A 25,527-nucleotide genomic window follows, 5' to 3' on the forward strand; every position below is an offset into this window, starting at 1 on the left:
GGTAAACGAGAAATAAAAAAAATTAAAAAATGGAAGTGGGCGTGGCCTTGGAGGATGTGGGCGTGGCATATCACAAAATTTAAGACCGATTGTGTCACTGTCTTGCCTTTTTTGGGCCAAGGGACGTGAAAAGTTAGGCACTTCTTCTTTGGCCCATGACCAACCTTCCCGCCAAATTTGGTGGAAATCTGAGCCGCTTTGTGACGACTGGACGGACGAGCAGACGCACGCCAGTTCGTAAATACCCCACCAGTTTCAGAGTTTGGGAAACTTAATTTTTAAGGACATAATCTATGAGCGCTGGTGGCTTCTTCCTTCAACTTTGCACAGCTCAAATTGCTTGTGGGAACGTTCCAGTATCCAGCAGAACATTGATTTTAAATGTGCGCCATGCAAAAACTAACATCAGACGAGGCCAGTTTATTGTGTTAAGTGTTTACAAGGGCATAAAGTACATTAACATAAATGAAACACTGAGAAAACATGTTTAAAATCAATAAAAGCAGAAAAAAAATTAAAAAGGCTGGAGAAGAAACAAACCAAAAATGTTTTAAAAACTATAAGACCAGAAATAAAAGAACAACAGGCAAAATAATGACTTGATGATTAAAAGGTATGCAGTAAGTGCACCATCATCTGCCTCATTCTGCCTTGTTTCAACTGATTTATTCTTTAAAAAAAATAAATAAAAATCCTGAAACAAGTCAAACTGCATTGGAAAACCAGTGGGATTATCTCATCCCACTGGCAGAATTTTTGAAAATTTTTGAAAAGTTTAAATCTGAATAAGAGACTGAATGAGTTGTTAACACGGAGGGGTTTTTGGAGTGTGTGTACAGCAGGTGTTTGCTCTTATGTTTGCAAGTGGAAAGTCATACTTACACAGTCCTTACAGCTGCCAGATTTCATGACAAGTGTTCCTAATTGCATGTGTGTGTGTGAGCACGCGTGCATGTGTGTGTGTGTGTACATGCGTGTGTGTGTGTGTGTGTGTGTTACCACTCGGATCAAGGTGCACGATCGCAGCCGCCTGTCACTGCTTTGTTCGGCAGCAACACTGATGCAGCCAGCCCTTTTTTCTGATTGGCCGCTGTCATAGCTGCCTCTCCTCTGATTGGCCGCCAGGGAAGACAGATCGAGAATACAGATGAGTAGCATGCAGCTCCCCTCTCTCTCTCTCTCTCTGTCTCTCTCTCTCTCTCTCTCTCTCTCTCTCTCTCTCTCTCACGGTGTAAACATCCTGCTGCTGCTTTAGCGTCTTCTTCTCCCTCCACCAGTGAAGGTCTTGGACAGGTTTTTTGGACTGGTTTTGTTTTTTTTTTGCATGCTTACAGCGTGTGTGTGTGTCTACGAGTGTGTATGGCAGAGGGGTTGAGGGTGTGTGTGTGTGTGTGTGTGTGAGGGTCGACTGACCGACGCAGTGATGAGGAGTAGAAAGAAGAAGTAAAAAAAAAAAAAAAAAAAAAAAGTGGGGATGCAGCTTTCCCTCGTGGGACGTCGTGTTTTGTTTTGCTCCTCCTGCAGTGAGGTCATTCACACACCGGGGCTCGGGGGGGATGGGTGAGACTGTGTGCGTGTGTGTGTGAGTGTGTGTGTGTGTGTGTGTGTGCATGTGTGCGTGCATGTGGAACCCCCCCCCCACTCCCCCTATCCCGTTGGGTGCTTGCCTTGCCACCGCTGCCCTGTGAGGGGTGAAGCTGCCTCCCTCGCCCTCTCTCTCTCCTCCTTCACACGGTGAGTGTCGTCAAGTTGGCCAGCTCGCTCTCTCTCTCTCTCTCTCTCTCTCTCTCTCTCTCTCTCTCTCTCTCTCTCTCTCTCTCCACAGTGGATTGTTTTTGCTGCAGTGCTCTCTCTCTCTCCCTCTCTCTCTCTCTCTCCTCTCACTTTTACTCTCACACACTCTCTCTGTTTCTACCTGTCATGTGTTGCTGTGTCTTCCTCTTTCTTGACCTCCTTTTGCCTCATTTCTATCTCTTTTTTCACACTTTTTCCTTGAACACGCATGAATTTGACCTTCACACACACACACACACACACTCTCTCTCTCTCTCTCTCTCTCGCTCCCTTCCTTTGTATTGTAAATGACGTTATGTTGCTCCAGTCCACATGTTTCGGTTCTGAGAGGGAGAAGTGGGTCATGCCTCCCCCTTGTTGTGTGTGTGTGTGTGTGTGTGTGTGTGTCTGTGACCGTGTTGTCCAGGCATCAGTAGCAGGTTGGCAGCCGAGAAATCTCCACTCTTTCCCCCCTCAGCACCACCACCACCACACACACACACACACACACACACACACTCCTCCACCAGCCTAGAGCATGATGGGAGCATCGAGCTGGAACCGTTTGAACTGAGTGACATCTGATCCCCTTGGCAATAGATCGCAATACTACTACACACACACACTCTCACACACACACACACACACACACACACACACACACACTGCTTTTTTCTCCTCTCTGTGTGAAGTGTCATTATTTCAAGGCTGGTTGTGTTACAGGAGGAAGTGAGGTGTTATTGATGCTTTTAGCTGTGACTATTTTTTTTTTTTTTTTTTTTTTTTTTGATGGTCGGTAATTGAATTGTTAACGATTTGCTCTCCGGAGTGGATTTTTATACGTTGTTGTTTTTATTTTTGTCGCTGCAGATAAAACAAAATTGATGGTTTGAGCCCTGAAACTAGTAACCAGAGGTTGACTTTGCTCTGTTCTTGACCTTTAACCTTCACCGTGAATCAGAAGCCATTTGGTCTCGATAGTAACTTACAGTCTAATGTTGCTGAAGTTTTCTCTGAATTTACTCTGTAGAGCCCAAACATGTGCACATACATATAGAGACGTGTGTGTGTGTGTGTGTGTGTGTGTGACATTCACTTTGTGGTCGTTTCTTCTGTTCAGATTTTTTTTTTTTTTTTTTAAATCATGAAACACAAAATCTCCGCCCAGCACTTCAAGTTAGTTGAGCCGCTCAGGTGTTGGTCTAAAAAATGAAAACATACCAAAACCAGCAAAGTCATGTGGGTAAAATGTATGCCGAATTGAAGAGTGGCAGTTAAAATCCGTAAAAATATTATGAGTCGGGACTATGAGGGACGGGATTTTGCCATTTAATGAGAATAAGTGTGAATCTGACCGATTTTTCCATATATACTCCACCTGCATTGCAGAATTATCACAGCTTTACTGAAAATATTTTTGTTGTTGTTATTTGATTGCTGGCCAGCAGAGGTCAGCAATGAGGCTTAGACCCTCAATGGACCCTTTAAAAATGTTGGCATTTGTCATTTTCTTGGTAGATTGTTGTCTCAGCTAAACACTATAACCAGGTAGGCAAATTTTTCACCTCTCCCAGGTGAAAGTAAAATGGACCGTTGTTTAAAATTAGCACGTGTTTCTGAGGTAGAGATCGACTAAATATCATCAGCCAGCCCACAGTTTGTGATAGAATCACGAAAATGTAACCTATAGTACGACTTTAAAAGTAATACATTCCAGCGAAAGTATATTTTGAGCCTTTACTCTGAGGGAGGGAGTATTTAGAGCCACAGCGTCCATGTCAGGAGGTCGGTGGGTCAGTCAACACGACAACAATAATACAGAAAGTGCTGGAGAGGTAAAAAACCCAAAATGGGCTTATTCAAGGAAACCTCCCCAAAAGTGAAGATAAGATAACAAATAAAATAAATTACTCAAAATTGAAGTAACGACAAAAACAACAACAACAACAAAAGTACAAATACCATATTATAACACCAAAAAACAGTATAAAATTAAGAGTAAAAGTGAAAATGAAATAATTAGGTAGAAGCTGTAGAGTCTTGGTGTATTAGATAGGACTTTAGTCTAGACTTAAAATTAAGATCATATCCAGTTTCCAGATTTGGTGCCTAACTCTAACCTTTCCCCACCTGGATATATGTTTTTTCTTGGCTGAAGGTACCCAAATTTAGCCTCTTCTGGCAAAGGAAAATTTGTGTTCACGGTCACAAGTTAAAATTTGTATCCATATGCACAAAGCTTGTGTCCCTGAACGCGAATCTGCTATTGCACAAGCTCCCGTGAGACAAGGTTGCATCAGCAGGAGCGTTAACCAGTTTGAATTAACTTCAATTTGTTATCACTAATGTGAGGTTTGGGCTGTTCTGATTGATCGTTTTGTAATTGCTTTGTGGAGAGACGAGCAGCCCACAGGCTCACCTCTGATATTTAATTAAAGACTACACCAGTTTACATCATGATGCTCTTATCGAGATTTTGGGGAATTTGGCCCGTTCACGAAAAGCTTGCCTGCAGGGCGAAGGAGCCCGACGCTCAGTCGTGTAATGGATGTTTAAATGTAGATCATAACACCACTTGGCAAAGACAGAGATAAAACAAGTGCAAAAAAAAGAGAAATATTGAGTTAATTTGCTGAAACTCCAGATCTAACTCATGTGGTTGATGGCTGTTTGAGGTCTTTGCTTGGGTTCAACTGCTATTTAGGGGCTTGCGGTGGTGATGAATTACCTGTGCCTGTGTAAACACCCTGTCAAGTGGGACTAAAGTTGTTTATTTGCCGTGTCTGAAGCACCGTCTGTGTTTCGCAGGTTTTCAGTGCCAGGCTGCCACTTCAAAATAATTCACCGTGACAGTTTAAACTGTCTGGCTCTTATTGTAATTTCATGTGCGGTAAATCCTCTACATGTGACACTTTAGTTGGATAAAACGCACCATGAATCTTATTTGCAAACAGGATTTAGTCTGGAGGGAGCGCTTTTTCACTGCACTGAGGAACTGCAGTGCGCCTGTGCCGGTACCTTTCTTTTCTTTTCTATTTTTTTTTTTTTTTTTGTAACTCTGAACACGTCTTCACACCTGTAGTCCATTTGCTGTGTTTGGAAGCAGTCGAACAGTTGTTACTCTGCTGCATTGTTCATTTTGGTTCGGTTTGATTTCACGGTAAAAAAGAAAAAATGAACTAAAATGTGTCGACAAAAGCCATGTGGGAGCTGTCAGCTGACTGGTCAAGGTCAGAGAGATGTCTCCAGGCTGAAAGGTGGAGAAAGGAGATTTTTTCTCTCTCTCTCTCTCTCTCTCTCTCTCTCTCTCTCTCTCTCTCTCTCTCTCTCTCTCTCACTTTATTGTCCATCAGCAGCCTTGACATTTCTTCAGGATTGCAGAGCTCTGTTACCCCTTTTCCAACAGCAAAGAACCGGTTCCATTCTTGTTTGTGCACCAAACTTTGAACCGTTCCTTGCATCTCCACCAAAAATGGATTGGCTCCCAGACAGAAAAAATGGTTCTCATTACTGAGCTGTGAACAGCCAACACATCTCACTCCCAAAATCACAAATACCATAGCTTTGTCACGCCATTTTAGTGCCTTACGAGACGCATCAGCCTTTCTCGCTTTTTTTATCGCTTTTTTAACATGTCAGTGTCAAGTGGTTAGGTTTAGGCATAAGGCCACTTGGTTCAGGTTATGGAAAAGTTAGTTTAAGGCAACAAAACCACTTGGTTAAAGACAGGAAAGGTTAGGTGTAGGCAGAAATCCACTTAGGGTTAGGAGAGGTTAGGTTTATGCAGAAAACCACTTAGGGTTAGGAAAGGTTAAGTTTCGGCAACAAAACCACTTGGTTAAAGTTAGAAAAGGTTAGGTTTATGCATAAAGCCACTTGGTTAAGTTTAGGGAAAGGTTAGGTTTAGCCAACAAATCCGCTTGGTGAAAGTTGGGAAAGGTTAGGTTTAGTTTTAAAGCCACTTGGTTAGGGTTAGGAAAGGTTAGGTTTAGGCAGTAAAACCGTTTGTTAAGGTTAGGTTTATGCAGAAAGCCACTTGGTGAAGGTTAGGGAAAGGTTACGTTTCGGCAGCAAAACATAAACTTGACACGAACTCAGTCACACACGAAAATTCTAGCTGGAAATGGGAATCGAACATGGGTCTTGCGAAAGTCTTGTAGGAGCCATTAATGTTTATTGTTGGCATATATTATTATTATTATTGAATTTAGATATATCTTGGAGGAATTATTTTGACCACTTGAGGCGGTCATGAGAAGCACAGCGGTTCATGCAGAGGATCTTCTCTACAACTCAATAAATAACAAACCAAAACACAAGTAACATCTGGAAATTCAGTCATTTTGGGTCCGTGTAGGATTCATTCCCCACCTGAGTAGTGACGGCAAAAATGGAAACTATTGCTTAGGTGCCCATCATCACTGGCGGACTCACTGGCATCGCTAAAGTGCCAAAGCCATGAGGAGGTGCCCCATTGTCTGCTCTGTCTTCACATAGGAAATAAAAAGATTGAATGCCCTCTACAGTGCCCTTTCATGCAATAAATAAATCATAATAGTAAATTATAATGAAATAAGTGCTCCTCTAATGGAGACGTGCCCCTCCAGTGGATAAAATGTGCTGCAGTGCTGTAAAGGATGTCCCTGCATGCATGAAAATGTGGGAAGTTTCTTAATGGACGACCCCACAGTGCAGAAAACGTGATGCGCTGCTGTAGCACAGGTGCCCTTACGATAGGTGTATGTCCTGTGTATTTTCCCAGCATTTTACTTTTAATCTGGACCACCTCACAAGAATGTTAATCATAATCTGACATGATGCATCCTAGCTTTTTGTGCGCCCTGTCGTGCAGTTGGTGCCCTTTTGAATTTTTCGCCCCTGCCCTTCAAACGGCCCACCGTCCACCCCAACCACGTCCGCTCATGGAGTTTAACACTCTTTACGTCACCGTCCCCCGTGTCTCATCCTGATGCCGCTTGTGTCAGTATCAGAGACAGAAGGCCGTGAACAAACTGCAGTATTCGACGGTCTGGAGACGAGGCTGGGTTGCACCAGCCGAGCACAGCTACTGCAGCAGAGAAAGCGAGTGTGCCTGGTGAAGCATCGACGCCACGTGACCTCAGCAGTGGTTTGTATTACAGATGCCGTTAAAGTTTGATAAAGACATTGTTTGAGCAGATGCCCCTGCCTCAGCACGGCAGCAGTGTAATATTATGTAGTGTGTCTCTCCTCTGAGAGCTAATATTTATAGTAAGCAGTTCTCGCTCTCTTTAATGAGACCAGAGTCGGAGAGCTGCGGGTGCCGAGGAAATGAGGTCGGTGAGCGTTGAACACAGGGAGCCGAAGACACCGTCGGCTCCGGAGTCATTAGCCATGCTGGTGCAGATTCCCAAAGGCTTTACATGCATGTGAGGCTGCAAAACAGAGTAGAGTAAAGTCTCCAACCCACAGCAGCTCCTCGGAGTTTCTCGTTCAAGTAGGACACAGGGGAAGCTTCCTTTTAAGGTGCCTACTTTTGGATTTGAAGTGATTCCTCGGGTGCAATACCTTGCAATATCAGTTAGGAAGAATGAAACAGAAGAACCGGTGATGAAGAAAAGTTTTCCCAAATGAGTCTATGGCCATAAAATATAACATGCAAATAACATTTTAAACTCATTTTTCCATCAGTCCTTACTGTCCTCAGTGAGTCTACTCAAGTTTTGGTTTAATGTTTGATTGATTTTTGATCTTCACGCGTCATTTAGTCTCATCTTCACTCTTTAAATCTTCAAACAAAGTGAAAAATATGCCAGTGGGATGAGATAATCCCACTTCTTTCCAATGCTAATCTTGATTCCAGAATTCCAGATTCCAGACAAGATAATCTGCCATTGCAGTTTTTCACCAAAATAACACTTGATTCAAGAAAATTCTGGAAACAAGTTGGTAAGCGCTGGATTATGTCATCCCACCGGCGTTTTTTCTTTTTCTACGTCGACTGAAGGAAAAAAAAAGACACTGACGACGAGATAACATGACTTTCAAGATAACTTTTGGACAATTCAGCATTCATCACTCCAGTGTTCAATAAATGGGATAGGATGCAATAAAAAGAGACAGAATTGGATGCTATAAACCTGTGAGCCATGGAAACAGGAGGAACTGAGTTAAAAAAAAAAAAAAAAAAAAAGGGAAGAGAATTAAAAATCCTGCTGGATGTGACCTTGATGATCTCGGTGTAGATAGCGCAGTTTGGGATTTATTGTTGTTCTATCGGCTGCAGCCAATGTACCAACGCATCAGTGGCTGATTAAGGGCCGAGACAAACCCCTCGCCCCTGTCCACACACACACACACACACACACACACACACACACACTTCTGTCTCTGTCCCCGCTACTACGGCGGCTCAGCAGAAAATTTCAGCTGAGTCGCCTCTCGCTGTCACAAACGGAAATTCAGCACGACAAACCGCCCCCCCTCCTCCTTTCCCGCTCGTCCGAAAGCCGTCCTGATGGGAGGCGGAGGCGGAGGCGCAGTCCTGTTTGGATCTAGTAGATCTAAGCTGTTTTGCAAAGACTTGAATAATTTCTCCTCCCGACGGACACGAGCGGAGTTTAGTCGGCCGGCCCGTCCCATTTGTCTCGTGAAGGTCTTCCGAGGTCAGACGCCGTGAAGGTTGTCTCAGCTCTGTCTCCGTCTGTCACTCACTTTATATCCTGGCAACGTCCTCTGTAAATCCTGAAGCCTAAAACACTTTTAAAGGGGCAATAAGTCATATTTGTTTCCCATAGAGGCCCATAGAGGTCGCCAGAGGTCACTGGAGGTGTGCCATATCATATCGTTTATCATGCCATTTTTTATATGATAAAAAAAATTTGCCATGTCATGATATTAATGATATTTTGGCAATGTTGCTGCCAGCTCCCAGAGGTGGAAGTAATGACTTACAGTTACTCACGTTTCTGTAATTGAGTAGTTTTTTGTGTACTTGTACTTTTTGGAGTCAGTAATTTTACTTTTACTTCAGACCATTTTTTTGCTTGAGTTTTGTCCTTCACTCAGTTTAAATCAGATACATTACAGAGAACAAATGATCACAAATGACAGATTGTGGAAGCTTTCACAATAAAAACTCAGTCAGCAAAGACAAGAAGAAGAACCTGCTTCTCCTTTGTTCGCTCTAGTTTTTGTCATTTCCAAATTTCATAATAAAAGCTCCTTTTCTAACTGCATGGAAAAGATCCCAGCTAACACAATTACTGTTTGGAAAAAGGAGCTCAGTCACTTTTACTGCCAGGACATTTGAAATGAGACGCTTTTTACTTTTACTGCAGTAGATTTTTACTGCACAACTTCTACTTCTACTGCAGTCAGATACCAGCAGAGGAACAGTACTTCTACTTCTACTGCAGTCACATACCAGCAGAGGAACAGTACTTCTACTTCTACTGCAGTCAAATACCAGCAGAGGAACAGTACTTCTACTTCTACTGCAGGCAGGCGAGTTGAAGCCGGAGTGGCGCTGCAGCTTGAATCGCTGAAACTGAACAATTTGTACTCATTTTCTCATGTTCCTACACGTGTATCCAGGTGTTTAGTCTGAGTTTTATCTGAGCTTTTCAGTTCAGATTGCAGCAGAGGAGTGTGCGTTTGGCTCGGGTCTGTCTCCTTTACCTCCTGACGAGTTGATTGGCTAATTTGGCAGCCTGATGCCGCGTTGACGTCATGTGGGAAGGATGGTAGAAATAGCAAAGATATCCATTTAGAACACCTGTTCATGTTGTTTTTTTCTAGTTTACCAGCATTGTGAAACCACTCGGTGTTATGAGAGGCAGAGATGGTTTGCTGGTTAAAAAAACATGTATCATAAGAGCAGAATTCAATTTTGATTTATCAACCCTTAAAGATTTTGCTTACAGTAAATGACTAGTGAGAGGACGTGAGGAAGCTTATGTTTATGCTTATGACAGTATTTAACAGCAGTGTGAAGTTTGTATCGAATATTTGAGGGGAAACTTTGAGTTATTTCTATACTGACTTTACATTTTAAACATTTTTATTTTGTTAAATTGTGTGTGGCTACCAGTAATTAGAGAACATATGAAAAAATTGCCATGGGAATGGGATTATCCCACTTATTTCCGCTGCTTGGTATTTTGCCATATCATCATAAATATCATCATCACAAAATACCTTGAGATACTGAGATATTGTTCCATCTTTATGAGAATAGTAAAGACACCAGTGAAACAAGCTGATTAGCAGTGGAAACAAGTGGGATCATCCCATTCTCATGGCAATCTTTTCATTTGTTTTAAGAAAAAAAAACTCTTCTCATGTCATTTTCCATTCTAATTTATTTTTAGACAGCACTGTTTTGTTTTATAGAAGATATTTTGACATATTTTAATGAAAATAATGAGCACTTTCGGTCCTCACTGTCCCATAACTCTTCTTTAAGGCTGAATGTGAGACTGATTGGGTTGTTAAGGCGGAGATTTTTGCATCCTCAAGTTTGAATCCAGCTGGGACATTTGTCGCATGTCTCCCCTAAAAATGTCCCATCTCCTTTCTGCTGTCACCGATCTAATGCTGAAAAAACAAGAGAAGGTGAAGAGAAAGTGTTTGTGTGTTGGCAGGTGTGAGTTTATCTCTTCATGGGTCTGAGCCTCCGTGGCAGAGCCCCCTTCGACGCAGAGTCCCGCAGCCTTCGGCCTCGGGCTTCCAGGCTGCAGACAGACCCCTGTCCTTCCCCTCCCCCCGCGGGACAGCAGACATCATGGAGGAATCCTCGGCCGAGGCGCCAGACTCCAGCAGCACGCAGGATGACGCTCCTCCCCTCGGTGAGTCCTGAAACACAGCGCTGTCGCCTTAAAGGGACGGTAAACCCACTAAAAAATTTAGTTTTTCTTATTTAGTGTTATTTTTGTACTATCTCCATCATCCACCAAGATCTGGGAGCTCCTGAAGGTCAGTAACTGTAATATAATGGAGTTGCACTGGGTGGGACCATGTTGATTTTCAATAAAATGACATATTTAAGGGTGAGATGGGTGACGCTGGCACAGATTTCTTTTAAATGTTTTTTTGGTAATAAATGTTCCTGTCTACGAGCGGCTGTTGCTTTTTGTCCGCTCAGCTGTGAAGGATGTGAACGTGCTCCTGGAGGGCGAGCGGTCGGAGGGCGCCAGCAGCCCGTCCCGGGACGACGACTCCACGCTGCTGAACCCCGGGACGCACAGCAGCATCCTGGACGACAACACGCAGACCGAGGCAGCGCCCCCAGAGGTCAGGCCGGGGATTCGTTTCCTGTGGTGTGGCTTTAACCCAGTGGAACACAGTCATTTAAAACTAATTATTACATGCTGCCATTTTTAAAAACATCTAAAGCCTTGTATTCTGAAGCTCCATTCACATAGCACTCATTTACAGTGATCGCTGACTTTAATTGTGCATGAAGCTGCTAATTTTGAAGTACTGGGCAAGATCAAAATCACCTTCTTTTTTTTTTTTCACATTTTTCTTTTTTTAAAAAAAAGAAGAAAAAAAAGTTGGCCTGTGAAAACATTTTTTTTGTTGGTGCTGAGAAGTGTCAAAGTGTCAAGTGTCAAAAAAAAAAAAAAAAAAAAAAAAAAAAAAACTTTACCCAACAGTTAAAAATAATAGTAAAAGAAAGTGAAAAAAGTGGACATGGAAAAATAGGAGAAAAATATTTTTTTACAGGACAGTGTAGTGTTGTTATTTTAATTGAGGTTATTTTTTATTTTATTATCATTTTATATTTTATTTTATATAATTGTATTTTATTTTGTTTTTAAATCTGTTTTTTATTTTTTTTTATTAATTTATATTTTTAGATAGTAGTCTGCTCTTTCTAAAATATGTCTTCATAGGTTGAAGTAGCATTTCATTTTATTTTATATAAAGAAATAAAGGTAATTTTGATCAGATGGTTAAATAAAACATCAACATTCAAAATAAAAGCCTGCCCCAGGGCTCATGAGTTTCAGGGGCTACATTTTTTTTTTTAAGTAATTATCATGCGTCTCGCGACCTTGTGATTGCTGAGAGGATTAATCAGCATCTCTCCCGACATTTTCACCTCCGTTCAGGCTGGAAGGAGTAAGTCCAGCGGCCTCTGCTTCCGCGACGGAAAGTGCCGAATCGACTACATCCTGGTGTACAGGAAGTCCAGCTCGCAGGCAGAGAAGAGGGAGGTCTTTGAGAGGAACATGCGCGCAGAGGGCCTCCAGATGGAGAAGGAGGTGAGCAGCATTTATGTCACCGTGGTGCTGAATACTAACCGGATATACTGCTTACAGGGATGTCAATTCACTAAAGGGGCTGTATTAAAAAAATCACAACCAATCTGAGACCCTTTATTTACTGAGTGGTTTGGTTCAGACTACAGATTTGTTGACAGACTGTCAGCAGTTTTTTTTGCAAGCGATCAGATCAGATTTGTGTGTGAGTAATTACGTACGCTGATGATGCTGCTCTTCTGTCACTCTGGATCTGACATCGTCGTTGAGCATCCGGAGCATCCAGACTGAGACACATCTGTGGAAATCCGATTGGAATCGCATTCACCACTACCTCCACCACATTGCATGTGTTTCACCGTCCAGCCTTTCTGAAATCTGAAATCTGGATACAATCTTGAAATGACAAAAAAACAGATTTTGGCTGGCAGTCTGAACTGGAGTGCAGCCGCAGATTTTTTTCCAAGTCCGACACACACTTTTTTTTGTGTCCAAACCTGACCCAAGCCCAACATTTTGCTTGTCCTCCATCACTAGGTTACATTTACTGCCTGAAATAGCCTACGTGTTGCCTTCAGTGCAGTCATGTAAACTCCAGCACTATAGAGGAAGTTGCCCAGAACAGACAGCAGGACCATCATTTTTCACTAAAATAATGCCAATGTGACTGAACCTGACCCGACATAATTTCTAAATTTTTTCCAAACCTGGCCCAACCCGTTTTGTCCTGACGAGCTTCGGTCAGGTATCCATACTCTAGTTTGAACAAGGCCTAAATGACTTGTGTAAGCGAAACCCAACAAATCCATACGACTACACAGGTTGTTTTTTGCAACCCTCTAATACAACCGAAAGGAGCATTGTCTCTCCCTTAACACTACACCATAGTGTTGTTATTTCCAGGACCACTAGAGGTCACTTAAGTCTAAAAAGTGTCTATAACTCGTAGTAACGACCTGTGGGCTCATTTTTTGTTAGAGGACAGTCTCACAAAATTATTTCTGGCCTCACTGCTCTAACAACAACAAACAAAGAAAACTAACCAAAAAAAAACAAAAAAAAAACGGGAAGCTTGGAGGCCTTTTCACCGATGGAGAATTAGCTCTGCTGTGATTACTTTGGCAGACATGCAGCTTGCTGACAGATATTTGCAACATGAGCAACATCAGTGCCAGTTCCTGCACGACGGCAGGTTATTGCCCAGTTCGATAATGCACGTAACTCCAAAAACCCCAGTCTGCTGAGTTTCACAGCGCACCGAGCCTCTATGGCCGGCATTACAAGGCCTGACAATTCAGCTCGTTGGGACTTTTATCGGAGAGCTGCCACTCATAAAGCCCCAACTAATGTGCTGATGGCAATTTTCTCCCTGCATGGCTCTGATTTTGCTAAAGAGTCACTTGAAAGCTTGAAACAGTGCGACGGCAGCACTGTATGTGTGTGTGTGTGTGTGTGTGTGTGTGTCTCTGCTGAAGCTGTAGCATCAAGGTCGTCATTATGTAGCTCATGCAGAGGAAGACAATGGCTCTCGTCTCCTTGAATAGCCCACTTGTCTGTGTTTTCTTGCATGGAGCCACAGTGTTATTTTTAGGTCTCGTCTCTGGCAGCTCCTGCTTTGTACGAGGTGGTAAAAACAGGTCAAGAAGAGAGATTACCCCGGCAAATATTTTTTTGACGTTGAACAGACGCTAGATATCACAGCCTGCAACACTTTTGAAGCGCTTTGTGAAAGCAGTTGCAGAGTAAAAGTTGAAACGACGTTCATAGAGACGGGACGCAACATGTCATCCTCCGAAAGCCACGCCCACCACAATCTCAGAAAACAAAGCTCATAGTTGTACCTTTAGGGGTATGATGGCTCGTCACTGTGGCAGGACCTTTGACATTGGCTACTTCTGGTTTGTACCTTATAGAGAGCAGTATTGTTCCTATATTATAAGTACAATATTGACTAGATAATAGGTATTAACTATTTGGTGAACGTCAGGAGAACGTTCCCTGCCTGACTGCATTGTGCCGACTGTAAAGTTTGGTGGAGGAGGGATAACGCTATGGGCTAATTTTTCTGGGCTCAGCCTCGGCCCCTCAGTTCCAGTGAAGGGAAATCTGAATGCTTCAGCTCACCGAGACATTTTGGACAATTCTCTGCTTCCAGCTTTGCGGGGACAGTTTGGGGAAGGCCCTTTTCTGTCCCAGCATGACTGAGCCCCAGTGCACAAAGCAGCTCCATAAAGGCATAGCTGGCTGAATTTGGTGTGAAAGAACTTGAGCGGCCCACACAGAGCCCCGACCTCATCCCCATCCAACACCTTTGGGATGAACCAGAACGGAGACTGTGAGCCAGAGGGCCCTCTGGTCCAACATCAGTGTCTGAGCTCACAAATACTCTTCTGGATGAACAGGCAGAAACTCCCACAGACACTCCAACATCTGGTAGAAAGCCTTCCCAGAAGAGTGGAAGCTGTTCTGGCTGCAAAAGGGGACCAACTCCATATTAATACCTATGGATTTAGAATGGGATGTCAGAAAAGCTGCTGTAGGTGGAATGTGTAGGTGGTCTGATACTTTTATCGAGTGTAAGGTTTACATAATTACCTTGCGGTCCAATAATGAGCCCTAGGGGGTTCACTTGTGTAGAAATGGACTGCTACCGTACCTCTGACAGTGCTGATCAGTGCAACCAAATGCGGAACAGCTTCCACAATAACTGTAGCTGCTAGTTTCAGCATGTTTAAGGATCATTTGGCCCCTCATTGTGTCCACTCGAAAGGAAATTTTATTTAGAAAAGCTCGGTATTGTTTGTCTCACATCAAGTGAAAGAACAGAAACCTGATCTGAAGTGGTGTGTTTAATATCTACAATTTTACGGAGTTACTGTTGACATATGACAACAGGGAGTTAAAAAATATATATATTTTTTAAACCACATAAGGATCTCATACAGTCTGTGTCTCTTTTGATAAAATTTAGATGCCTTAAAGTGGCAATTAAAAAAATGGCAATAATGACTCAAAAATAAAACAAAATAATAATAATGATAACAATAATAATAATAATAATAATAATAATAACAATAACAATAATAATAATAATAATGAAGCCACAAGTCAAGGTGAAGTCTGGTGTTTTACAGTCTGTGTCATTTCAAACCTCCCACTTCTGCTCTCTCATCCCCTTTGTGGAAATGTGTGTGTGTGTGTGTGTGTGTGTGTGTGTGTGTGTGCGTCTCCTCAGTCCTCGGTGACAAACAGCGACGTGATCTTCCTGAAGCTTCACGCTCCCTGGGACGTCCTGTGTCGCTACGCAGAGCTGATGAACATCCGCATGCCCTTCAGGTGAGCGAGCTCAACTCCAGCAGCTGTTTCCTGGAAGACTGATTATTATCAATAATGTTATCATTAATATTATTATTATTGTTATTATTTACAGTAGCAGGTATATCAGCGGTCGTGATCGCAGACTGTACATGTCTATATTATTATTAATATATATTATTATTAAATCAATTTTAATTGATGAAATTCTTTGTTGTGTATGTGCTTTGCTTGGAAATCAGCTGCTTTTAATGTCTCAGTGTCTCACTATTTGCATATTTCAAATCTTGAATAAATCATCTATATGATCATTTTTAACATTATTATTTAATAAAAGTCATGTTACATTGTTAGCTCCTATGTAGTTTCGGATTTTTATTTTGACGTCAAATATTTAATGGATCTGATGAGTAAATACAAATTAATTAGTACCTTTTCAAACATAGAGGCCCGTGGGTCGACTTGTTTTATTTAACTCTGAGCAAAATTCACAAATCCACTTTCTTTCTTTCTTTCTTGTATTTTTTTTTTTTTTACATTTTTTTTCGAATGCAGGTGCATGATGGTGGTTTTTCTCTTTCTTTTTTAGTCCTGAATTTTTTTTCTTAATTATTTTGTGGCAATTTTATATTATGTTTCGTTTAATATCCTTGTAGTATATAATCATTATAAATACAGTTTTTTCTAATGTTTCTATATTTTTGCTAATATTGTGGGGTTTTTTGTTGTTTTGTTTTGTTTTTTTTATTCCTTATTTTTCCCACTAATTCCTAGTAATTTTCTTGTAATTTTTTCAACATACTGCCATACTGCCAGTCGCCCTTTCCCCCGTGTTTTTGAGAGAGATCTGGTGACCTTGCTCAGGTTTTAAAGGTATTTCTCCCAATCATAGAGCTGCTTCTTGTTGTTGCACGAGCTGTCAAACGAGCTGAAATGACAACAAAGCTGAACTTGACTTGACCTGAGTGGCAGGAACAGCAGTATTAACAGAGGAAGCAGCAGTGTTGTTGTTATTGTTGTGCTGTATTATTGCATTATTCATAACCCTCTGAATCTTTCAGGAGGAAAATCTTTTACATGCAGCGACGGCACAAGTTCATGAGCAGGTGAGTGTGAGCAGGACTGACATACTACCTCAGAAAAAGAACAACATTATCCCTTTGTATGTATGCATTTTTATTTTAAATAATAAATACACACCTGCAGGATGGAGAAGCGCATGAACAAGTTTCGCGGCTGGCTTCCCCGTAAGCCCATGAAGTTCGATAACGACACCCTGCCTGACCTGGAGGAGAACGAGAGCTTCACCGCCCCCTTCAGCCGCTCCAGGATACACCAGTGAGTTTTTTTTTTTTTTTTTTTTTGCTTTGTTTTTTTTTTTTTTTTTTTATGAAACTGCCCTTTAATGTGTTGATTTCATCAGCCTTATCCTGAGCTGCCCGTCGGGCCATTTGCATTTCCATTTCAGTTCTTCCTCTGCTTTTCTTTCTTTCTTTTTTCTCTTGGCACAGAAATAAAAGTGGCCGGACTTTAAATAACCGTTTTTGTTTCACTGTAGTTTCATCATCCACAACAAAGACACGTTCTTCAACAACGCCACCAGGAGTCGCATCGTCCACCACATCCTGCAGCGGGTCAGATACGAAGAGGGGAAGAACAAGATGGGTGAGTTTCCTCCAGACGTTAAAGTGGAAAGCAAAAAATAAATTAATAAATAAATCAGAGCCAGACGCTGTCTCGACTTTGATGACCCAAATTCAAGTCCCTGAAAACTATTCAAACCCACTGGCTGACAGGACAAGGCTTTGGCTTTATTTTTTCATTTTCACTGGCATGAAAAAGGCCGTCAAAAGTCTTTACCTCAATGTAACTCGCAGGCAGCCTGTCAGAAACCTCTTTGAAGCTTTTGTGTTAAGGCTAAGAACAAAATTCTTTGAAATCAGAGCAAAAAAAAAAAAAAGGATTGAGAAGCTGTTGGATCTGGTTTCCTATATTTATTATCTCTACTTTTGAGATATGTTCTCATCTTAAATCCTTCACTACCTTTTTGTCCCTGTTGTGCTAAACCTCTATTTTTCTATTTTTCGCTGCTCATTATTAATGAAAGTTCATCTAAGGAGCTGGTTATTATTAGTCACAACAACACCTGCCACTGTTTTCCACCTGCTCTGATTAATGATCGGCCTGTTGAAGCAGAGGAGGAGTTTAAATATTTAGGAGTCTTTTCTGATAGCACTTTTACAACTTTTACATGTAATACAGGGAAAGAAGAAAGAAAAGTGGGATAGATAGATAGATAGATAGGTATACTTTATTGATCCCAAACTGGGAAATTCCCAAATGGATGGGATGGGATATATAATATAAAATGCAGGTGAAACTAAAAGGCGGATAAATTGTGTCTGATCCTGTTCATCCCCTCTGTGAAGAATTCATAAAACTCCCCTCGCTACAGAGTCGCTGCAGCAATATATATACCAAAATGCCAAAATGCAAATGCAAATATGCAAATGCAATAACTCTGCTAAACTCTTAAACACTGTTCACACTGGAACCATGTCTCTTACTGTTGTCTGGACTGCATGTTATGTTTTTATAATTTATAAATATGTTGTGATTCACTGCGGTGTGTCTTAACCAACTTGTGAAGCCAAAGGCAAATTTCTACATAAGTGGACAATAATAATTACAATAATAAACTTTATTTATGGAGCACTTTTCAAAACAGGGGTTACAAAGTGCTCAACAGTAACACAATAAATAACACATATAATAAAATCCAACATGAGATAAAGCACAATAAAATAATTAAGAAGCGACCAGCATCAGTTAAGAAAAGCTAAATTATAGAAGTGAGTCTTAAGAAGAGATTTTAAAGAGGACACTGAGTTTGCCTGCCTGAGATTTCCACAACCCAGGGGCCCGAACAGTTCACAGATATAGACAGAAGCCTGGCCGTTCAGTGCCCCAGAAACAAGCAGTCAAATCTTAAAATCACTTGTAAAACTCCCAGGTGACCAGTGAAGAGCAGCAGGGACAGGTGTAACGTGGGTAACTCTTTTTGTACCTGTTAAAAGCCTGGCTGCAGTGTTTTGTAACAACTGCAATCTCTGAATGTTTCTGTTACTCACACCAGGATAAAGTGCATTACAGTAGTCAAGTCTGGAAGTGATAAAGGCATGGATGAGCTTTTCTAAATCTGCAGGAGAAAGGAATGATGCATGACATAATGCATGAAACAGCGGTAGTTCCAGGTTTTAATGGGGCATATAGCTGTGTATCATCTGCATAGCAATGGAAGTTGATATCGAATTTGCACATGATTGGCCCGAGGGGTAGCATGTAAATTGTGAATAATAGAGGACCAAGAATGGAGCCCTGGGGAACTCCACAGGAGAGAAGAGCAGAGGATAATAAATACAGATTATCTTGTTTTATCAAGCTCACCTTATTGAGTTCACCTTATTCTGTTATTTTATCAGGCTGAAATTCTGTAATTAAATTAATAATCACTTCATCTCCTACTCGTCCTGCATCTTCTACTCTTTCCTTTCTCATTCCAGGGATAAATCGCCTTTTGAGCAACAGTTCATACGAGGCGGCGTTCCCTCTCCATGAGGTAAAACAGACGATTTTTAACGGGATGTTGATTCATTCATGTTGCTCTGCTGTGTAGTGTGCATGGAAACACTGATGCGCAGAGAGAAGTCAGGGTTTAGGTTTATTTTTTGCACAGTTAAAAGATATATACATATAATAAATGATAAGTGATATACAGTACAAGGAGAGGCAAAAAACCCAGTGGGCTTATTTGAAGCCTCCACCTAAAAACTGTTAAATTTTTAAAGGATTATATTGTGTGTGTTAACAGGGGAGCTACCGGAGCAAAAACTCCATCAGGACACATGGAGCTGAAAACCACCGCCACCTGCTGTACGAGTGCTGGGCCTGGTGGGGCGTTTGGTACAAATACCAGCCGCTGGACCTCATAAGGTACAACACGGCACTTCCCAGGGGCCCTGCACAGAGCTTTCACATTGACAAATCACACGGCACAGGAGTATAGGTGTCACACTTGAATGATATGGTAGCACTGAATCACTATCATGAGCCCCAGAGGCCGGGATATGTCCACGAACAGGTGGGCCACAACTTCTCATTTTTTCATTAAGTTTAATTGTAGACAAATCATGTCTGACTGTGTGAAATAAAATTGTAGCAGAAAAAAGCAGCGATCGTTTTCCTCTGGAAGTTTCTGTGACACGCAAATCTCAAGCTGCCACACCCACAGATTTACACTGAAATGATAAGCTATCTGCAAATAAAAAGCGTTAGTTCTATTTCTTGTCAATTACTAAAGTTTATTGCATATTTAAAAAATTCATTTGATTTATTTCAAGTTCCCCTCTGACCAGTTAGATTATGCCTAACAATATAGTTTAGGTGTTTAAGCTTGTGTACAGTCATGGCGTTGTGCTTCCCCCCTGGTGCTGCTGTAGGAGGTATTTCGGGGAGAAGATCGGCCTGTACTTCGCTTGGCTGGGCTGGTACACTGGCATGCTGTTCCCCGCTGCACTGGTGGGTCTGCTGGTCTTCCTGTACGGCGTCTTCACTCTGGAGCACTGCCAGGTCAGGTAAACACCCCTCCTCGCTCCTTTTTATCATGTAATAACTGTAGCAATAATGGTAATCAGCCCTGTACTGCAAAAAATCTACATCTTACCAAGTCATTTAGTCTCATTTTCAGTGTTAAAACCTTGATTTTCCTCAAACAAGGTTTAAAAAAAAAAAATCTGACAGCGGGATGAGATAATCCAACTTGTTTCCTGAATTTTCTTGATCCTAGGTGGCTGATCTGCCTTATTCTCTCCTGGTTCAACACATTTATTCTTGTTCCCAGAAAAAAAGACCTGAAACAAGTGGAACTGCACTGTAAACAAGTTTTTTTTTTTTTTTTTTTTTAAATCTTGTTTCAGATTTTAACACTGCATATGTACGATGGCATATTAGGGCCATCGTAGGGGAGAAAAACATTATGGAGTCGGGATAATATTCTGTGAAATCCTGCTGATTTTAGCCCAGAATCACAAGATTGTTTTCTTCTGAATCGGCCCAAGTCACAGCAACGTCTCTTCAAAGTCCAGATGCTGATGAGAAGATTGTGATTCTGGGTTCAAACCACCAGGATTGCCTTCTGACTGAATCCCACAGAAGAATAACTAGTTTTCACTGTTGATTTCTCATAAATTTGTGAGCTTGTAATCTCAGCATTTCAGTGTTTTTTTTCCTATAAATTTGTGAATTTTTCTAGTAAATGTATCACTTTAATATCAGAGAATATCTAAATTTTTTCTTGTAAAATTATGACTTCAATCTTGAAAATTCTGAGTTTTCTTCTTGGAATATTACCCCATTCCTCAACTCCATAATTTTCTTTTCTCCCTAAAATGGCCCTTATGCGCCGTCATATTATATGAGACTTGTTAAATGACTTGTTAAAATGGATTTTTTTGCATTGTGCAGATGAGTGGTACTCAGTGTTTTGCTCAAGGGCACGTCAGCAGGACAGACAAGTCTAAAGGATGTTCTTCATGCTCTCTACACTAAGCTGCTTGCCTTATAGTTTATATTAAAAGCTTTTAAAAAAAAAAATTCACCGAATCACACAGAAGTTGAAGAAATTATATATATATATATATATGTATATATATATATATATATATATATATATATATATATATATATATATATATATATATATATATATATATATATATGATAATCCTGGGTGTTTGAAAAACACCATACAATATTTTTCATTTGTTCAAAATGAATTCTGATTTTCGGCCTACAGTGTTAATAATCAGCTCTGCAGTGTGAAAATGCTCCCTGCTTCACACTTTCACTGAAGGGATGTTGAGCTTCTCAGCTGTAACAGTGCAACATGTGAACAAAAAAAAACAAAAAACTAGAGGACAGCATGAGGCCAGAAAAGTTTGGCTGAAGTTTGTCCAACTTCAGCCATGAGTTTGAAGTCCACTGCTGCAAATACGCTGTGGGAACTCACAGCAAATTAAAAGAGACAAGGAAAACAAACTCTTACATCAGGCTAAGAGAATTTCATCAGCCCAAGAGTTTCAGCAGAGAGTTTTAGCTGGCTTAACAAGCTTTTACACCCTGACAAGAGCAAAAATCTGGTGGAAACAAACTTTTTTGCCATGGAAAAGATCAAATTTAAAGATCCTGAATATAAAAACAAGAAATCACAATGTCTGTTTTTAGTTGCTGGGTCTATATTTAACCCTCACATGGGGAAAAAAAGTAAAAAACAAGGTATTTTTTCCATTTGAGGCAAAGTGATTGCACGGTGGTTGAGCTGAGAGTGTGTTGGTCCGTCCCGCGGTGCGAGTGTGTGTTGACCCGGGCCAAATGTCGTCTGCTTCTCCAGTAAAGAAATCTGCCAGGCCACGGACATCATCATGTGTCCCATCTGCGACCAGTACTGCCCCTACCTGAGGCTGTCGGACAGCTGCATCTACGCCAAGGTACATAATCCCATACATCCCACAAAGGTGCTATCGCACCTTTTTTTTTCTTCGACTTTCGACGGACCCTGGCAACACGTCGGCATCAGTTAATGACGTCGACAGGTCGACCTTTACGTTAATGCCCTACCCTGCACTATGAATTCCTCCATCACACATACAGATCATTTCTTCATTTCTAGAGTCCTGTACAGGATCGAGGAAAAATGCAGAAAAATACAGAAACCAGAAGCATTTCACATTTTGTTTTCATTGCACAGTTTGAATGTGACTTTATTGTTGTCGTTGTTATGTAGGGAATATGTTTATTTTTTTCAACATTCATGTTTTTTGTTGTTCAAAAGAATTGATTAAAGTTCTGCTCACCAATAGATTGAAGTCAAAAAAGTACAGTTTGTATAAACTGCCCCAAATTTCCAGATAATTCCATTAATTCCCATTTGTTCCTGTTAACTCCCATGGAAAGTTTCCAAGTGGGAGTATTTCCATAATTCCCCAGGTTAACTTCCAAAGGACAGTTTTTCTGGAAATTTACTGGAACTTTCCGTCCTCGTCCCGCTGAGTTGTTTCTGATTTCTGATTGGAGCTGCAGCGTTCACTGAGGACGAGCCACCGTGTCAAATTAAATATGTCACAATAGAGAAATGTACGGGCATACAAAGAAATTAAAACTGTGAATTTAGCTGTTATTGTTTAGATGTTATTTCCTTAAAATAAACATGCACAATAATGTAACACTGTCCTTCCTATTCGTAAATGTGCAAAAAATCAGATGAAAGATCTACTTTAATATAATTTATTCTAATTAAAAAACACTAACATTGAAAAATTGCTAATCACTTCATTGTGTTATTTCACAGCGTTATATATTTTTTAAAATCAAGAATTGTGGTTGATGTGATTGAAGGCATTTCATATCGAGCCACAGCGATTCATTCAGATCGATACGGCTAAATCTGCAGAATTGATAATCAATGTATTGATTCAGTGATTGAACCATCAGCCCTGTCTGTCTATAATGAAAATGTGCTGCAGTTAACTTTGGATTACTGTAAAAAGCAATAATTCTCTTACATTTTGTCACTATGGAAATAAAAGTGGGAAGTTAAATAAAGACTTTGCTTGGTTTTGTTGTAATAATTTGTATTATCTGTTGTGCCTTGGCCGTGCTGACCGTCTCTGTTTTCTCAGGTCACCCATCTCTTCGACAACGGTGCAACTGTTTTCTTCGCCGTATTCATGGCTGTTTGGGGTGAGTTTCACATTTCACGCTCGGATCAGAGCTTTCTCAAGAGTTTCTCCTTAAAGCTAAAACACTGCAGATACATAAAAACACACAAAACGATTGATTTCAGCAGCGATCGACATAGGAGTTCTGATTGAAGTGACAGAAAAGCCTAAAAGGTCTGCATTGGAAGCATTGCGTGTACATTTCACAGTTTGGCGGTGCCGCACGTCATAAATTCACGCCGCCACCATCGTCCGTCAGTCCGCTCAAAGATCTCGACATTTGCATTTTGCTGAAGGCGTTAGCGCTGGACGAGGTCCCAGGGCCAGCCGGTGAAGGCTGCCGGCACAGAGGCTGTGTAGGGGTCGAACTCATCGTACTCGTCGCTGCTGCGAGCTGCAGGCGGAGCGCAGGAAGCTTTGGCCTCGCCGTCAAGTCGAAGAGCCACTTGTTGGCTGAAGTCGTGGGGCTGCAGAGAGGCTGGGGGAGAAACCGAGCAAAGCAGGAAGTCAGCGAGCTGCATTTACTGGAGCTTCTCATGTCATTCCCACAGTTTTACTGTGAATAACCTCTGCTGCACTGTCAGGATAACAGCACTGATTCTGTAATGAGCAACTTTACAGTAACTGTGATGAACTGGTGGTAATACTGTAGAGAGAGACAGCAGTTAAAACAGAGTGAAAGCAGAGCTCAGACAACAGAGTCATACTGCTCTCCACAAAAAAAAAAGTGGCATCGTTCTTGGTACTGTAAAACATGGTTACCTATAATGAATGAACAAATGAATGAATAAATACATACATACATACATAAAGATAATAAATAAATAAATAAATAAACATAGTCACCATAGTTTTCTTGACATTGTAAAACATGGTTAATTATAAAATATATACATATATTAAAAATAAATAAATAAATAAACAAATAAATAAATAAATACCAATAAAATAAAAGAAATAAAATAAAAATAAATATAGATATAATATAGATATAATATAGATATTCTGGCGTGTCCACTCTGTGCAGTCTGCCTGTCCAGACAGTTTCTGTGTGATTTATTTTGGGTTCCAGCTTTAATACAACAAGGCTGGATGAATATTAATTTCCGCCCCAACGTGTCTGAACTGGAGGTGGATGGATACGGTTTGCCTGTGTTGTTTGGCAGGAAAATAGTTCCCATTAACACCCTGGGCCCCTCGGGCTGTGATGTGGTTACAGCATCAGAGTCACATGAATATTTGATGCGGGACTGGATCCCAACGAGCAGGAAAACCTACCAGCCACTTGGATTTGTTGCCATGACAATAATCTGGGATCAGAGCATGAGAACGTGTCCAGGCTGCAGGTGTGTGACTCACCTGTCAGGAGCTTCTCCGCCGCCTCGGGGTGTCTGAGCGTCGTCTGCACCCGCCGGTCGAACCTCCAGCACCTGAGCAGCAGGAACACAACCAGAACCAGCTGGAGGGCAAAGGTCAGCGCGGCCAGCATGAGCACGCCGCCGTGCGCCGCTGAGGGGGAGAGAGCACACACACAACTCAGCCTGTGCATGTGCATGTGTGTGTGTGTGTGTGTGTGTGTGTGACCCTGCACTGCCGGGTTACAGGCTGCATCTCTCCTAAAATGGTGTGCGCTCATGAAGCTGTAAAGCGGTTTTGGCTAAAAGCCTCCGCTGCAGCGGCAGATGGCCGCGGGTCGTCTGCGGTTACATCATAAACCTGCAGCGGCTCTGCAGGGAGAAACTGAACAAATCTAAAATAAAAACACAACATCTGCTCCTGAAACACAGGAGAGGTAAAGTGGAGAGTCTGATTAGGTAGATTTGTTTGAGCAACTCAGCACAATGCTTACATTCTGGAGGAAAAAATTGATGACATTGAGCTTAACGAACAAAATTCGGGCCTTTATTGACAAATTCAAACATTCAAGAATTTAAATTCCCATGAATTTAAACTGAATTTACTTTAACTGTAACCCCTTAAAGGCCAGGAGCCCTGGAAATTATTTTTAATTTGAAAGGTTTTATTTCACTCACAAAACAAAATTTACCTTATTTTTTTTTACCTCTATTTTTAAAATAATTTTAATAATATTTTTTTAATCTTGCTTTTTTTCCAAGGTAGTTTCTTTCAATAAGTTAAATGCTGGTGATTTCCTGTAATTAATTGAATATTATTAATTAATTTAGCAAATTGTCAGGTAGGTTTTTTTTTTTTTTTTTTAAATAATTATCTGGCATTTTCTTGTCTTTATTATGCCTAATTTTTGCTAATGTTCCAGTAATTTATTGTTATATATTTATTCATTCATTTATTTTGCTAAGTTGCTAATTTTTTTTTTTTTTTCTTTTTTCTTTTTTTTTTTTTTGGAAAAAATACCAAGTGAATTTTCTCAGGTTTCAGATTCTTAACTACATACC

At 41.0% G+C, this 25,527-nt stretch overlaps 1 protein-coding gene across 1 annotated transcript in view; it reads left to right on the forward strand.

Annotated features, from left to right (window-relative positions):
• Window positions 1-1,651: 1,651 nt before the first annotated feature.
• Window positions 1,652-25,527, forward strand: part of LOC115355581 (anoctamin-4) — a 52,804-nt gene continuing 28,928 nt past the window's right edge. The window contains exons 1-13 of the mRNA XM_030046438.1: window positions 1,652-1,734; window positions 10,398-10,601; window positions 10,898-11,046; window positions 11,871-12,023; window positions 15,256-15,356; window positions 16,397-16,441; window positions 16,542-16,673; window positions 16,894-17,000; window positions 18,899-18,954; window positions 19,207-19,328; window positions 19,835-19,969; window positions 21,784-21,880; window positions 23,072-23,132. Of these exons, the coding sequence (XP_029902298.1) occupies window positions 10,538-10,601; window positions 10,898-11,046; window positions 11,871-12,023; window positions 15,256-15,356; window positions 16,397-16,441; window positions 16,542-16,673; window positions 16,894-17,000; window positions 18,899-18,954; window positions 19,207-19,328; window positions 19,835-19,969; window positions 21,784-21,880; window positions 23,072-23,132 (1,222 nt within the window). The 5' untranslated portion in view covers window positions 1,652-1,734; window positions 10,398-10,537. The remainder of the gene's footprint in view (window positions 1,735-10,397; window positions 10,602-10,897; window positions 11,047-11,870; window positions 12,024-15,255; window positions 15,357-16,396; window positions 16,442-16,541; window positions 16,674-16,893; window positions 17,001-18,898; window positions 18,955-19,206; window positions 19,329-19,834; window positions 19,970-21,783; window positions 21,881-23,071; window positions 23,133-25,527) is intronic.

Source organism: Myripristis murdjan, chromosome 23 (assembly GCF_902150065.1).
Source record: "Myripristis murdjan chromosome 23, fMyrMur1.1, whole genome shotgun sequence".
Taxonomy (NCBI): Eukaryota; Metazoa; Chordata; class Actinopteri; order Holocentriformes; family Holocentridae; genus Myripristis; species Myripristis murdjan.